At 44.4% G+C, this 17,366-nt stretch overlaps 1 protein-coding gene across 1 annotated transcript in view; it reads right to left on the bottom strand.

The window, feature by feature from the left end:
* Positions 1–17,366, bottom strand: part of LOC146857855 (uncharacterized) — a 651,000-nt gene that overhangs the window by 141,941 nt on the left and 491,693 nt on the right. Inside the window, exons 34-38 of the mRNA XM_085648551.1 lie at positions 14,194–14,390; positions 13,378–13,535; positions 11,849–12,085; positions 10,287–10,425; positions 4,905–5,157 (exon numbers count right to left, since the gene is read on the bottom strand). Coding sequence (XP_085504677.1) covers positions 4,905–5,157; positions 10,287–10,425; positions 11,849–12,085; positions 13,378–13,535; positions 14,194–14,390 — 984 coding nt within the window. The remainder of the gene's footprint in view (positions 1–4,904; positions 5,158–10,286; positions 10,426–11,848; positions 12,086–13,377; positions 13,536–14,193; positions 14,391–17,366) is intronic.

Raw genomic sequence — 17,366 nt, 5'->3', positions numbered from 1 at the left:
ATTCTCTGTGTTCAGCCTGAGAAGGAAGACTGTATCCAGTCTAAATCTATTCCTCAGATGCCGGCGTTGTGGAGCTTGGGGGCAGGAGTGCGGTGGGAGACAGTGTTGAAGGCTGCTGACAGATCCAGAAGGATGAGGGCTGCCGTGCGGCCTTGGCCAAGGAGGGCACGAATGTCATGGGTGGCGGTGATAAGGGCGGTCTCGGTGATGTGGTTGCTGCGGAATCTGGATTGAGAGGTGTCGAGGATGCCGTTGGATTCTATGAAGTGTGCTAGCTGGGTGCTGACGGCCTTTTCAATGACTTTGGCGGTGAAATGGAGCAGAGAGATGGGCCTGAAGTTTTTGAGATCTTTGTCTGTGGTGGGATTCTTTAGGAGGAGGGGTGACTTCGGCATGTTTCCAATCGTCTAGGAATGTGGCGGTCTCGAGGGAGCAGTTCGGCGTAGCTCGGGAATGATGGCAGTGGTGGTCATTTGGAAGATGTGCGACGGGCAGGTGTCAGTAGGTGATCCGGAGTCAATGCGTTTCATTGTCTTTAATGTGTCCTCTGTGGTGAGCGGGATCCAGGTGAGAAGGGTCTGTTGGATGGCGACGTTGGGGGTGTGAGTTGAGGCTGTGTCACGGTTTTGGTCGTCAAAGTTGTTGTAGAGTGTTTTGATCTTGAGGTGAAAGAAGGAGCTGAGTTTGTTGCAGAGGTGTTGGAAGGGAGGGACGTCAGTTGTTTCACTGTTGGGTTTGGTGAATTCCTGTATGATGGCAAAGAGTTCCTTAGAGTTGTGGGCGTTGGAGAGGATCCTGTCTTGGATGAAGTTTTTATTTGTTCATTTGATGAGTTGGTGGTGTGCTGTGATGGCTACTTTGTAGGCAGAGTGAGTGGCGTAGCTAGCCATATGGCCTCCCGTGGCGGTCTCTGCTTTTGCAGCCCCGCGACGGCTGCAATGTAGAGCGGTGGGGTGATTGCCACACCAAAAAGGTTGGTAAAAGCAGGAGGAGGCCGCCGCACCCAAAACTCGTGCCACCTGGGGCGGACAGCCCCCTCCAAGACCTCCTTGCTACGCCACTGGGCACAATATGCTTCAGGGGTTTTGCTGTTTTTCCACTTCTTCTCCAGTTATCGGCAGGAGTGCTTGGATTCGCGGAGATCCATGGTGAACCAGTTGGCTTTCTTGTGTAGTCTCGTGGTGCTCTAGAGGGGGACAAGTGTGTTAGGGCAGTTGGTGATCCATTGATGGAGGTTGCCTGCCGCTGTGTTGGCGACTGTCGTAGTTGGGGGAGGAATGCAGGTGAGTGCAGAGGTGAGGTTTTCTTTTGAGACTTTGCTCTAGCTTCTGTGTGGGGGCGGAGCATGTGCTTGTGTGCGGTGGGTTTCGCAAAGAAGAAATAGATGCAGTGGTGGTCTGTCCAAGGCAGTTCAGTGGTGTGGCTTAAGTGGATGTTGTTGCCTGCGGCAAAAATGGGGTTGAGTGTGTGCCCTGCTCTCTGAGTGGGGGTGAAGACAAGTTGCTTCAGTCCTATGTTGATGAGGTTCTCCAGGAGGGCAGTGGTGTTGAGACCGCTGTGGTTGTCCAGGTCTCACGGAAGTATGTAGAATATATAGAGGCAAGGGCATGGGGTGCGATGTGGTCTGAGATGACATTGGTAAAGGGGTTGCGGGGTCGAGGAGGTCTGTAGGAGAGTGTTCTGTGGAACGTCATTCTGGGCTTGGACAGGATCTGGAAGTGGATGTGTTCCATGGGGAGCGAGAAGTCATCCGGTTGATGGTTGTGAGTCAGAGGGAGCTCTTGCGGACGATGGCGAGGCCTCCTCCTCGGCGGTTGGGGCGGTCTTTTCTCAGGATCTTGTATCCATCTGGGATGGCGTTGCAATGTCGGGTGCAGAGCTGGCATTGGTCCAGGTGTCGGTGAAGAAGGCGATGTCCGGCATATCAGTGTTGAGGAGGTCCCAGATTTCTATGGCATGTCTGTGCATAGAGCAGAATACATTGAGGAGTATGCAGCTCAGTGGCTTGTGTGTGGCGGCGTCCGACGCATTGGGGGTCGCTGCCTGGGTCCGTAGGTGGGAAGTATCAGCAGGGGATAGGGACTTGGGTGTCGTTCGGCGTCAAGAGCTGGCAGTTGTTGTTGTGTCTGGGGTTGAGTGTGTGGAGTGTGCTGGGGTCGTACTGGCGGTGGTTCGGGGGACCAGGGTCCCTGGTGCTGGTTGCCGTCAAGTTGTGGACGGGCACAGACAGGCTTGCCTTATGCGCACCAGCAGCACACCCGCTGCGCATGTCCGCTGTGCCGTTGTGCAGCGTCCGCCATTAAGTAGGGGTTAAGGGGAGAGGAACAGCTGGAAGGCGGAAGTGGCACGCAGTGGGGAGAGGTGCCATGGGGGCAGCAGCGGCGGGGAGCACAAGGGAAAAGGAGGAGGAAAAGCAGAGCAAAGAAAGGCAAACAGTAAAAACAGACAAACAGAAAAAGGCAAACAGAAAGAAGGCAGACAGAAAAAGGCAAACAGAAAGAAGGCAGACAGAAAAGAAAAAGGCAAAACAGGGAAAAGATGGCACACACAGAGCGGACTAGCAGAAGAGCACCAGGGATGAGGCACAGGCAGGAGCCTGCGGGTGGAGGAGGGCCTCGAACACCTACCTGGCAAGGAGCTTGAGTGGCCCTAAGGACAGTCCCACAATGGTGGAGTAGAGCAGAGGGAGAGCAGTGACTCTGACCAGGAAGTCAGAGGTCTTACTCTTCTTGCTGCGCAGCGGCTGCCATTAAGTAGGGGTCGGGGGAGGGTGAGCAGCTGGGAGGTGGGAGCAGCCCGCTGGGGGGATGGGCCGCAAGGGCAGCAGCGGCGGGGAGTGCGAGGGAAAAGGAGGGGGAAAAGCAGAGCAAAGAAAGGCAAACAGTAAAAAGAAGCAAACAGAAAAAGGCAGACATAAAAATGCAAACAGACAAAAGGCAGACAGAAAAAGGCAGACAGGGAAAAGGTGACGCACACAGAGCGGACTAGCAGAAAAGCAAACTCATCCACTAGACCACCAGGGATGTGGTGCAAGCACTGACCTTTTGCCTGGATACGACACTGCATTCAGAACGCAGGTTTTTCCTTAGTTTAAATCTCATACTTTATGCATGAGGCTTCTTGGAAGCACAGCAGGACTACCATCTCCTGTGTAATATCTCTGTATACAATTCAGGCCCGACATCATCCTTTAAGCTGACACAGAAACACAGCAAGGTAGGACCCCTGGGGACACCTATGGGTATATATACATCACATCTTGCTTAGAAAGACAGAGGAGACCGAGACTTCCCGGCTAACACACTGACCAGAGATGCTGAGGTACCTGCATGCAGACGCACCAGCTCACAGTGGTCTAGCATCCCTCGCGGGGTGTCCAACTCAAGACCAGGACGGAGTCCCATATTCGCTCATTCACAGGTAATGGGGTTGACTAGATCCTAGTGGGATTCTTGGCATAACACCTACACAGATGTTAGGTATATTTAGGTACATCTAGTTAGGGAGGCATCATAGGAGTACACACTTTCTATCATGTGTTTTATATACTTGTATGTATTCATGATTATTGCAAGATGGTAGAGCTATACCATCACTTTACTTTCTTAATGCTTCTAATCATATATCTCTGTTACTGTCTAATGGTTGTTGCAGCTCATCTATTCTACACTAGAATAACAACTGTTAAATACATTCTAATTGAAAACACCCAGCCTTTTTATTCTGGGTATCTCTCTGAGACAAACTAAGTGAGCACGAGTGACTGAGCGAAAGATAGTATATTGTTTCCACGATTCTGAGGGATCAGGGTTGTCATGTTCTGAGGGTGCCAGAATCCATTCTGTCCCTGGTAGGAGGAGATTATAGTGGCTCTGTGAGCTAGCTAAGACAGACAGGCTAACATACTCGGTGGGGGTACATGGAATCAGTCTGCCACCAATCCCACAGTTTATGTTATCCAAACACGCAGATCCTGTATAGGTCATACAGGAACTACACGACACTAGGGCCCTAAAAAGCGTAGGATTTTGGGCCAATGTCTCCTCTGCACATCTGCCCTTCTTGTGAAGGACCAACACAGTGCAGGCGAAAACACAGGTACTGGGTACAACAGCATAAATGCTTTATTTAGAAACAGCTATTGGGCCTGATTACGTTAGGCGCCTCCATGCCTCTGCGCCAAAGGGATGTATGTACCCCCCTGTCTGTATTCCCGCCAGTTCCAGCACAGCATGGACGTCATTGTCCATGCCGTGCTGGAACATTTTTTAGCCGTTCCCCTTGTGGTGCCTTTTACAGGGGACTGCCATGGGAATGGCAAAAGGACCATCAGCCTGTATGAGAAAAACTTGTATTCAGGTGGGCGGTCCCTTCATGGCTTTGGCGGTGCTGTGTCAGCGGAGAGCCGGCGCTGCACAACCAAAGTTGTAATTAGGCCCTATGTTCCTAGTAGTAGAATGGAGTGAGTACTATTCACACCATCAAAAATTATCCACATTACTTCAAAAATAGTATACAAGCTATTTTATTTTGACAACAAATTCATTTTACAACCATATCCCTTGTGGAAAGAAAATAAGTGGACTACAGAAATACAGTACTACGTACTCTTACTTACCTTTGCGAATCGAGTCAAAAACATTCAACTCACTTTTAGTAAAAGTGCCAAAGAGCACAGTCATTTCTATTTGTACTACCTGTACATGAATATTCCCTGAGTATTTCAATTTTAGATGTTTTGGGGCCACTCACTACATGAAATAGTAATACTTTATGTACCCAAAAATGGCTCTGTGAATAGGCCCCAAAATTCTTACGTAACTCTACACCAACGTGTTTCGGGCTAAACACTTTGTATTATTATAGGAGTCATTTCAATCAAAAGATTTCATTACAATATTTACCCAAATGCGACGTTCTGGCCAGTGGAGCCATAGAGTGCAGGAGATAGCAGAAGAGGGGGATACTCTCCTGCGTCAGAAGTCAAGGTTCCAAGCCCCATTGCGGCGATAACGAAGAGCACAGGCAGCACAATCTGAGAGATGAGTCCCTTCCAGTTCCGCCGAGAGTTATGGAAGCGTTTGATGAATATTGCCAACATTTTCTTCAGCAACAACATAAATCCGCCAACCTTTTTGGTTCTTGTTAGGGCCTGGTCTGTATAGGTAAGAGAGGAAGCAGTTTACAGTTGCGTGCTGCATGTACTAGCTGTTCCGTCAGATAATCGGTGAAAATGAGACACAACAATTTATTTACAAACAGTAAAACCTTATTGTAAGTGCTAGAGGAAAAATAAGGCGCAGAAATCACATAGAGTTGGATTATGCACCCAGACCCAAGCCTCGACCCGCCGATAGGAAAATGCATGAATATGGTGTTTGTGACAGAGATTACCACATAATGGCTACGATTAATTTCATTCACAGAATTTGATGTGCGACTGTTATAACCTCCACTGCTTCCCCTTTGATATTTTAAGGAAAATGCATGAATATGGTGTTTGTGACAGAGATTACCACATAGGCTTCTCCCTACCAGCATATTTTTGCAATTCAAATTCCTGGCACTAGCTGAAAGAAATTTAGCAGGCAAATTCTTCAGACTACACACAAATGAACAACATAAAAATTGGGACCAATTTTAAAGTTACCACTGCCCTCAAATGGAAGAGATTTGTGACTCGATATAGCGAACAGTGTGGAGGAATGAAGATAATAGAAAAAAATGAAATAAAAGAAAATGACACAGCCAGCGTTTAGTTTGTGAAAAAATAATAATAATACGTTCAGAAGCCCAAATGGTTTTTTACGCATGAGCTGCTGACACTGCCAAATGCTGGGGTTGCAGAATACCACGGCTGCCTAACCTTGATTCCATCTCATGCCTTGTTTTTCTGCTACCCCACACTTCCCGTAGACTTGCTGTTGCCTGCATCATCATCAATCTTCTGTCTTTTCTCCCCAAAAAGCGTCTTGCTGTTCCACAGCTCTGCCACCACTGGCCTGACCTACCGAATGAAAGCCAGGGATCCATTGATGTCCCAGTAGTATATGTAGGTGAAGGTATCTCTAAACACCAAAAACTCCCTGGTCCACACTACTTGAAACTTTATGATTTCTTTTGGTTGCTCTGAGTCCTTTGGAGTTCAAAACCTCTATGTCATGCCTATCGGGTCCTCTGGAATAGTACTTTTGTGACGGGCCCCTGGTACCCTATACATTGGGCTTTCAAGTTTCCATATTAGGCTTTACCATAATCAAATTACTATTACTCCCTGATTACAGGGGTGAACTGAAACAATTTGACAACATTAGGCCAATTACATGATACAAGTGTGTGCAGCCACTGTACTCTGAGTAATGACAAAATTTTAAAGGGCCTGCTACTTTAAGACACTGGGCATTTAATAGTTCCTGGTAACACCACCTGACTCAGGGGTTCTTCAGAACACCAAGAAACCTTTTGCAATAACATTTGTGAAATATCCTCTGTGCCTTTCCAAGCTAAGGGTCCAAGTAGAACGTTTCCCCAGTGCTCACTTGCTTGAGCCCAAAGTCGTTGAGATTGTTTGCTCCTAAAAAACACCTGGTATTTGTGCTATACTGGGAGCCCAGCCTCTTACTCACACATCCATATCTTGACAGGGCCTTGGAAGTGTTATAATCTTGATATATTTTCTATTTTAGGTATAAAGTTCATTTATTTATCATGTTTCATATAAAAAATGCACAGTTATTAACATTGTTTTTCATTGCAGTGTAATACTGTGTACAGCAAGTACAGAAACAACTTAGACTTCCTATAGTCGAACCATCACCTTCACGACTCCCAATCTGGTTTTAGATCCGGATATAGTACAGAAGTGGCTCTGCTGGAAGTGGCAGAGACTATCCGGGAAACTGTTGATCAAGGAAGGTGTGCGATGCTGGTGCTGTTGGACTTGTCCGCGGCTTTTGATACCGTGTCGCACAGGATCCTTTTAAACAGACTTAAGGGTCTAGGTGTGTCAGGCATGGTTTGGGCCTGGTTCCGCTCCTTTTTAGAGGGATGCACGCAGCAAGTGTTTCTCCAATCTTGCACCTCAGCTGTTATCCCCCTTAAATGTGGGGTTCCGCAGGGCTCGGCCCAACGCTTTTTAATGTGCACCTCACTCCAGTGGCAGCAATAATTGAGAAACATGGGGTGGAGGTCGTCTCGTATGCGGACGACACACATTTAGTGTTCTCCTTTAAAGACCATAGCGAGACGGCCTTTGTTAGTTTTAAACAGTGTCTTCTGGACATTTCATCATGGATGACAGAGAACTGCTTAAAACTAAACACAGATAAAACGGAGGTCCTCTTTTTTAATCAAGCTACTACCCCACGGTCGGAGCTCTGGTGGCCGATGGAGTTAAACCCTCCACCTCTTCCAGTTATCTCTGCCGGAAAACTGGGCTTTAAGTTTGACACACAACTGTCTAGTAAAGTGCAAATTGCCCATGTCTTGGCGAAGTGTTTTTGGAAGATGAAGGCTCTTCGGAGCTTTCTTCACTATATTCCTATGGACTGCAGGAAGACCGTGGTGCACGCATTGCTCACTTCTCAACTAGACTATGCGAACAGTCTGTATATGGGACTCCCAGAGGCCTTACTCGGAAGATTGCAGACTGTTCAGAACGCAGCAGCTAGGCTTGTGCGGAATGTGCCAATGCGTCATCACATAACTCCACATCTGATCAGTCTTCACTGGTTACCAGTGAAAAGAAGAGTAGAGTATAAGGCCCTCACAGTGGCTCATAGAGCAATGAACAACATTGGCCCGCAATATCTGAGGCGAAGACTTGTACAATACAGCAACAAGAGAGCACTCAGATCTAATGACAAGAACCTTCTGGTCATTCCACGGTTTGCAAAGGCTAGGACCGGAGGTCGCTTCTTCGCGGTTAAAACGGCCGCTCTGTGAAACACTATGCCGGATTACCTAAGGAAGATTCACTCTGAACAAAGTTTTAGGAGAGAACTAAAAATATGACTCTTTACTCTCCCCTAACTCCTTACCATCTGTTTTACATGGCTTTTGTCTAAAGCACTATCAGCGTCGGGACACCTCCGTTGAGGTAGCCGCGCGCTTTATAAGATGCCCATTATTATTATTCATTATTATTATTACTTCAGCTTGCTTGAATATATTTGTGTTTATTTTTTCATGGTGGGAAATGCTTTTCTAGTTGTTGTTTTTAAATAACGAACAAGGCTTCATAGAAACTGACATCTTGATTTCTTTCTTATTGTTCCTAAACAACAAACACTGTTTCACAGAGTATAAATAGATGAAAGACTAGAGGGGCATACTGTTAACTGCTTATTTTGAAAATGTTCCACAACGCTCAGAGTACATAAATTGGAACAAAGCATTATTAGATAGTAACTTCGATCCGCGAACTGGAGACTGAGGGTCATCCAGTAGCCATAAACACAGCTTGCTTTGCTAAAGGCTACAGAGAAGGCATATTGAGTCCTACAACAAGTTTATCTGCCGGTTTGAAAACAACATAGCCATAGAGACATGGAGACAAAAACAGCATCTGCTATTTCATTACCGAACATTGATTCTATTGTTCCTAAAAGGTATATGGGGGCAGCCCATCTATAAAACTTGAGTCGGCCCCATTTGCTGCTAAGTTTTCTTATTTTGCCTAGGGAAAGGAGGGATTGGGGGATTTTTATGTACAGATATTATATAATACAGCCATAATATTATAATATTTTCTGTTGGTCTGCCTTCTGAAAAGTATCATTGCTACAATCTTGTTCATTTTTTATAATAGTTACTATTCATATTGTATAAATAAAATAGGATTTTTATTTTAATAAATCTTGATTTTAATGAATCTTGAAAATATATTCCTAGTCTCCTAGTGTTCTTGAGTGTGCCTATTCATGATGAAAGATTTGGGTGGCACTGCCTAGTTTTAAAGGACTGATCGTCATGTAAACGGCACCTCATTAATTGACCAATTACGATGTTTCTGAACACTGTTCGGCCAGACTCCCATTGACTTCAATGGGAGCCTGGGTTTGGACCGACAACACAGGCTCCCATTGAAAAAAGGGGTGGGTGCGGAAAACCTTGCATCCTGAGGCAGGCTGCCTGCCTCAGGATGCCTGCCACTCTATGCATGGTTGCAAAGAAGTGACCCATGGGTACTCCCACAGACCCCAACAGAGGTCTCGAGGTGAAGGGGAGCCTGCTGGGGGCCCTGGAAGTCAGTTTCCGTCAGCCGATCCGTGTCAGACTGACCGAGTCAGAACGGCTGTCAGAATCTGACATCATAATCCGTCAGTCGGAAACGCGGCCCGTAGAGCTCTACGATTCAGCTCTGATCACCTGGATTCTACGAATGCCAGTCGGGCCGATTCGGAATGACCGAACGACTACTTTGTATCGTAATCGGTCAGTCTGAAATGTTTCCGAGTCAGTCAGAAGTGATCCTGCAACCTTTGATCCATAGGACGTCACAAGAAGTGAAATCTCATGTCTGACCTTGATGAAATTACAGAAAGTTGCAAAAAATCCAAACCTAATTCTACAATGAAAACATACATTTAAAATCTTAAAGAAGCAGATAAAAGGCAAGTATAAAAGTTGCAAGTGTGGGGGGGGGGGCTCACTGTCACTGTAAAGCATGCTTCTACCATAGAATGAATGACTATTGTTCTCTTGCTGATACCTGCTTTGGGTGGTGGTGAAGCAAAAATAAATGCTCTTATCTTTATCTAAGGGGTACTGGAGACTCCAATGTCTTTTATATCTAAGTCTCAGGAGCATATGGGGTAAAAAGAAAACCACACAAGGTTCATATCAGAAACCTGTGAGAGCCAGATCCAAAAATGCATCTTTTACTTTGTTCTCAAATCCTGAGAGGCAGAATCTGTCTCTAAAAGTGTTTCCATTAAATGGTCAATACCAAATAAGGTCAGTGGCACAGTTAATAAAAAATACATACAAATGTGTAGTAGAAGAGGAACATTTCCCATGAACTTACATATATAACCTTAATCTCCACCCTCCACAATATGCCCCAAAAGACAATGCAGAAGCAGAGATTTTAGGCAAGCAAAGTTCTGCTAAGAAACTCCATATTTATGTCAAAGAAATTTGACAATGTTTATAGATGGTGCGGTGGTCATATGGGACTGGGGTGAGATGTGGAGGCAGCAAGTTCTGGGTACAGTAGGGGAGCAGGATTTTGTGTGGAATACAGAGAAACTGAGTGAAGCAACGGGGGAAAAGTATCATCTTACCATCTCTAAAGCTGTAGCTGCTTGTGGAGGATTCATCGTGCAACATTAGATCATCTGTACCGCCAATGGGCACCACCATTTTAGTCCTGGACCATGCATTTTCATCAAAATCTAACCCTTCTGTGAGTTTCAAGAAGACCTGTATGAAGGGTGGGAATACAGAAAACCAGGTGCATTACTTTCGCAACTAGAACATTGCCAAACGTATTTTCTCAATTGATCCATGGTACCATCTTAAGCAAGTCACAATAGAAGGCCTTAGGAAAAAAGTTTAGCCTATTTTTTTCCGACTGTATTAATAATCTACCTATAGGCTTATGATTTCCACGGCTGAATAAGTGATAAAGGCTAACATAATGCTCTGTCCATGAAGTTTCAAGGTAACATAGACTGATCTGATTTTTTCAAAATTTTCTGAATGGTGAAAGCAGGTGGCAGAGTGGTGAGAGAACCCCAGATAGGATATAGAAGGGAGTGGGTTATATAGTTTTATAGACTGTTGTATATATTCTCCTTTGTGCTTTATACTATTCTTTATGCTTTTTACTACATTTCAAATGAATACATCCTAACAACATATTGACAATTTGTATGTATGTGTATGTATACATTTATATTCAAAACCATGAGGCTTAACTATAATTAAGAGGCTTCCAGAAATCCTCATTTGGAGAACTAAGGAGAGATCAGGTGGCGAGAGAAAACAAAGCATATTTCAAGGGATGGGAAGTGGTAAAACTGGCATACAGTAGGGGATTCAGCAAGGGGTCTGTATCTCTCGACACACCAATAATGTACTTACTACACCTACTGCCACCTGCAGGTGCTCTGTTACCAAATCTCTTTCAGAATCAAAATGTTAGCCAATGTGGTGTCAGGGGTGAGCCACACGGCAGCAGGGACTCTGCCAGGCTTCAGAGACTTGTAGTACTACCTGATGTTAGAACTATACATGTAAAAATAATGCAAAGAAAGACCTCACTTTAAAAATAAGAATGTAAAGTTCCTTCTGCCTACTTTATCAGCATGACAGCACCTCTTTGAGGCACTTTATGTCTACGAAGGAGTACCTAAGGGAATCATATAATTTCATAAGTGTTTAGCATCTATAGAACGACATATTATGGTAACAAAAATGTACTATTTCCCACTGCCTTCTTTAGGTTTCAATTGTCTCTTGGTTTACTTTCTAGACTCACCTGAGTGGGATCCTGCGATGACAATGAAGCATCATGACATCTACAAGATACTGTGAGGAACTCCAGCGATCAGGTCTAATTCGGTCTATTGAACAATGGTTCATTTCTCTCAAAAAGATTCTAACTCTATTCTACTTCAGATTATATATTAAAGTTGCAGTGACTGATTGGCAAATTTAATGCTTTCATTTCTTAATTGAACGGCATGTGATGAGAAAGATAACTGGAACAGAGTCAAACACGGAAAAATATTATTTTTCCCACATTCTAAGAGGAGCAAGAGGAGGAGACACACAGGTCTTCCCAATAAATAAGTGGAGTCAGCCTTTTGATTGGCAAGCAGAAGTTAGGTGAGAGTCCTACCTCCTCCACTGTGGTGTCCGAAATCCCATAACAGCCGATGTGCAGTCCATCCAGACCAGTGTCCAGGGCTCTGAGAAGGGACAGGTAGGCAGCTGAGATGCCTGCATTGAATGGAGGTAGTACATACACCAGCTCTTCTCCTATATCCTCCTTGAGGTAAGCCTGAGGTATGTGCGACTGGATGAGAGTGGTCACTGCTTCTGTGTTGCAATGTTGAGCTGTGTCTCTGTCTTTATACTGGAAAGAGAAGCATTCACAGAATGATTGTACTATGTTTAGTTACAGATAGCACCAGTAGAAGGAATTTAAAGATGAAAAACAAGTTACCCTTTGCTGGAGAGGCGAGAGTGGCAATGAGGAAAATGAGGTGCTAATCGTGGACGAAAGACAGAGAGCTCAACTACTCCTTCCTAATTACAGTCCTCACCTTGGTTACGAATAACACTTGAGTCTCTATGACTTTGTCAGAGCCCCTCAACATTTTGCACCCAATCACTTGTGTTGTGTTGCACACTGCACATTGACATGCTTCAAAAAACCTTAGCACCAACTTTCTAAAATCAACCCAAGCATCTTCAGACAAACATAAAATTATGAACTTGCATGTGATCTTCTACTTCATGATCAAACTCTATGTCCTGATCTGAACATTCATCAACTTATGCAATCACTACATGCATTGTAGAAAACATCTTCTATCATTGTTTATTAACCGAACAATAGTCAACTAATCCATTATCATCTCCTACCTAGACTACTAGAATTCTCCTGTATAGTTCATATTATCTACATTATCTTACTAGCTCCCCCAGCCACAAAGTGCATTAATGGAAATCTCTTCATTTCTTTATAATATAAAGACCACATCATGAGCTATACAGGCCATTACAACCCTAGAAAGGATTTGTTCCTGTGGATCTCTTCCACTTTCCAGCCCTAGCCAGCAACGGCTTTCTTGGCACTACACTAGCCTTTACTTTAGTTGGGGTAAGTGATATTTTTGCCATGTCCTCCGTGCACATGCTATTTTGCAGCTTCGATCAGCTCTGCTGAGTACTAGTTATATAGTCAAGTCCAAGGACTTGTATGCACTAATAGAGACAATATTAACAGATTTGTGAAGCCTGACCACTGTCCACTCCTCGTGTCAATCTCACACTGGTACTATCTCCTGATAGGTTACCAACTTTTAGGAATAACTGGTCGACTTTTTATAGTGCAAGTGCTTTTGAAGAGCTGGCCAGGCTGGGGAAGTCACATGTCAGTTTCAAGCACCACAGCATATTTATGTTCCACTAGATCATATTTTGTACATTAATGTAGAACTGCAATGCCTCTAATGTATGCAAGCATTTTAAACATACTTTCAACACAGGTATGAACAAGTAAACACTGACAGTTTACTCACTACTACTTAATGACAACTACTGTTTTGTAGAAACATATTTCATGCTTGGAGCGACACAAGCACCTCACATGCAAAAATGGGACACATGTCCGATCATAATTAGTACAAAAGAGGGGATTACCTTCTTTGTGAGTGTCAGGTGGTAGCCTTCTCCAAATTTCTCCTTCAGGAAGAAGGGGCTTCCACAGCACTTGAGTCCACCATTTTCCAAGAACGCTATTCGATCGCTCAAGACTTCAGCTTCATCCAGATGGTGCGTGGAAAGAATTATGGTTTTCTCTAAAGAAAGAGATGATGTGAACATTCAAGATGATAATTAGTTTATCATTGGGGGAGAGAAATTTAAAATCATGAGTCCTGGTTCCATATCCTGATCTGAAGTGCTATTTCAAAGCTCCATGCACAAGGTCAAAGGAACTCTATGGCAGGCAACACCTCTTCTGTCCAGGCTACTCCTCCTCAACCTCACTAAGTCACAGCTCTCTCCAATAAGCCATCCTTATTCTGCCACTATCTCACATCTCATGCTGCAAGGCCACACTTTCTCTATCAGTGCTCAATGGTCACAAGACCACACCTTCTTCCACTAAGCTGCACCTTCAATGGAGCCAAACCTCTTCTGTATGCTCCTCTATCCATCCGAAATAAGTCAGCAGAGCTAAAAATCCTCCTACTCTTACAATAGATAATCACAACCATGCCTCATCATTAGATTACTCCACTTTTCTATGCGATACCTACTCTTGTTAGTATTTTCTTACAACATAAGATCGTGGGCTGTCAAGTAAATTACTCTAACTCATCCGAACAGGCCCTCCAGAAGTCTAGCTTGTCAGAAATTCTCTCAAATGTCCACACCACCTCTGAGAATAGATGATGAATTGACACTGACAGTCACAACAGAATCTTTAAAGCTGACCTTTCCACTAATGCCTACCATGCTTGTTTTTGGATATGATTTCCCATATGGCTCTGCGAGAGCAAGGGTCCACCCCTGTTGTTGGCTCATCCAAGATGATGACTCTCGATCCTCCAATCAGGGCGATGCAGATAGACAGTTTCCGTTTCATCCCACCAGAAAGGCTTTGGACGGCTTTACGCCTATGGTTGTATAACCCAGTGTCTTTCAAAGTCCTGCAGAGAGGGGAATGGAGATAGTGAGCAAATATTCAGGCATGTGAGAATATCAACTACGGATCACAGCTAAAAACATGAAGATAGGTCACACCTGATTACATAAAAATTAACATATGAATGGGAAAACCTCAGCCAGCCACTTGCTTAACCCAGTTATCTGCACATCTAAGAGTAGCTAGTGCAGTGTTTATTCCTCATGGTTTTATTGCAAATGATACACTTTTGTTTCAATGATTCCAAGTCAAACCACAGAATAATTTCAAGTCTCATACCAGCTTTAACTGATATCCAGCAGTTTCAAACAAAAACAAACAATTCTATAGCTGCAATCTACACATAAGATGAGTTTGAAGTCCTGTTTGAAGCCACTGAAGCTGAAAAGTTAAATCTGATACACTCAAAGAGTCAGGATTACATAAGTCCTGGAGTGAATCCTCAAACATGTTGACATTTTCTTCAGTTTATTTTTTCTTGCAATGAGGACTGTAGTCTGAATTTGTGGCTCAGCATTCCCATACATATCTTTTAAGAGTCCAACCCTTTAGCCCTGTCCATTTATTCTACATAGTGGCCCAGTGCTAGCCAGCCTTCTGGCCTGAACAAAGGGCAACATTCGCTTTTTTCTGTATTTTTATATTGATTTTTTTACATACACCACAAAAACAAATATAAAACTGGAAGGTAACCAGGGATCTTTTAACAAAGCAACATACCATTGAATCGCTACCACTCTGTGATTGCTCAGCACATGAAATATCATAGAGTCAATTAAATTCAAGACTGACTACAAAGCTGCAAGCCCCTAATCCTCTGAGGTTTGTTAGCACAACCCCTCCATTTGTAAACCATTCTTCCTGCGGCCGTGCAGTAGTTCATTCCTCTGTAACCGTCTCTTATCGGGTGCAGACTTTCACTTCGCCAACATTTGGCATTGTGCCTTTTTGCCACCATGAAACCCACCCCTGCAATGTTCTCTGCACGCTCGTGTATGCCTAACCATCTATAATCCCCAGTAATACCACCTTGGGATCTGGGTCAGATGGGGTGCTTATAATCTCTGCTAGTGAGTTATATATTCTCTGCCAGTGAGTCATATATTCTCTGCCAGTAACTCGGAATGGGTTAGTGCACACATATCACATAATATACGGTGCCTTTCACCTCTTTGCACATAGCCCAAAGAGGGATGATAACTTATTCCATCTTCCCTATCCGTTCTGGGCTGTAAAAGGCCCTATCGAAATAGTTAACTGGAGTGATCTAAGATTGGATTCGGTGACCAGCACCATAGAGGCCATTTTAGCCTCTTGCCTTTCCTTATCCTCTAAGCCCCCCACATCCTTTTTCTCAGGCTGCATGTGTGCTTGCAATTAGGCCATGTGTATTGATGATCAGAGAACTATGCAGTCTTACTATTCTCTTGCAACCCAAAGGTTCAAGCAACAGCTTCACCTCCAATGGATTAAAATAAGGGACCTCGCTTAGTTACTCCTCGTATAAGGCTTGGGCATAGCAGAGCTGAAGATACTAACAGAACGATAATGTAATTGAAACTACACTGCAAACTGTTCAAAGGAATTCATCTGTCTCTGTTCATAAATGTCTCCCAGGCATGAAATCCCAATGAGAACCCATGGCCTGAAACTGAACAACTGTGACACTGGTTCAAGGCTGGTTCTAACGCATAAAGGGGTCAGGCTAGTCAATTTTTGTTTAACCATTTAATGTGCTGTTGGGCGTCCCACCAACAGAATATTCTGGCTATTTATGACATGCCATGGGGGAAGGGCCCCTTTATAAGAGTTGTTCTACCCCAGTTTTGTCTGTGACCTCTAATTCCAGGCTATGGGTTGAATTCTGCCTGTCTCCAAAGAGCCAGTCCTCTGTTGAGACCATCTGACCCCACCCCCCCACACTAGTAGAGGCTAAGGTTGGGTACTCCTAAACCACCAAACCACCCTCATATGCTAGCAGGGAAAACTTTTGAAAGGAGACCCTGAGAATCATTACTTGTGGAATTGTAACCATTGTATGCAGCAACACCCTTCCCATCATGGAGATGGGCAGAGAGAGACTCCCCTCAAGCACCCTGTGAGCACTTCAGAGCAGGGTGACTATATTTAGATCCCAGGCAAATTGTCTTCTGACAAGCCTGACACCTCTCCGAATGCCACCTGTGTATAAGAACATTCTGATCTTTCTTCCGTTTGGCCAGAGAAGTCATCAATATGTGCATCCCCCCTGATTCACTCTGCCAATGGCTTGATGGCTTGATGACCAGAGTGAGGAGGAGCGTAGAGAGAGGATATCCCTGATGGGCGTCCTGTCTTATACAAAACAGGGGGGACAGCACTCTGATTACTCTCACCTGTGCCATTCAGGAATCATAGCGAGCCCTTGCAAAGCTCAGAAACTGTGGGGCTATATTAATTTTCTGAAGGACTTGAATTCAAAGAGCCAATGAATCATGTCAAAGGCCTACTTGTAGTACATTAGGAGCAGTGCAGTCGAACTGTGCAGGCAAGACACACTATCCATGGCCTCATGTACTCGACATATGTAATGTCTTGTACTTTTGCCAGGCATGAAGACTTTCTGGTCTTCATGCACCAGCGTCCGTATCACCTTGACCTATCTAGAGGCCAGTATCTTAGCCAAGAGCTTGGTTTCCAAATTAAGTAACAAGATGGTTCGGCAGGACACACACTCTTCTGGTGGCTTATTGGGTTTAAGAATAATTGTGATTGTTGATTCCCGGAGATTTCTTGGTAGAGAGGTTGTCTGCCCTGCCTCAAAATGTCCCAGCAACGTGGGGAGAATAGAGATGCAAATTTAACAAAAACTTTAAAGGTACACTGTTAGGGCCAAAAGATCTTCCAGAGGATAGCTCAGTCACAGCCTCAAGGGAGAGTGGCTTTTCCAAATCCTCATTTTCCTCCCCTAAGTGTCCTAACAATTTAGTTGTTAGCAATA

This window comes from Triturus cristatus, chromosome 3_2, assembly GCF_964204655.1.
Source record: "Triturus cristatus chromosome 3_2, aTriCri1.1, whole genome shotgun sequence".
Lineage (NCBI taxonomy): Eukaryota > Metazoa > Chordata > Amphibia > Caudata > Salamandridae > Triturus > Triturus cristatus.
This window is presented reverse-complemented; position numbering and strand designations above follow the sequence as displayed.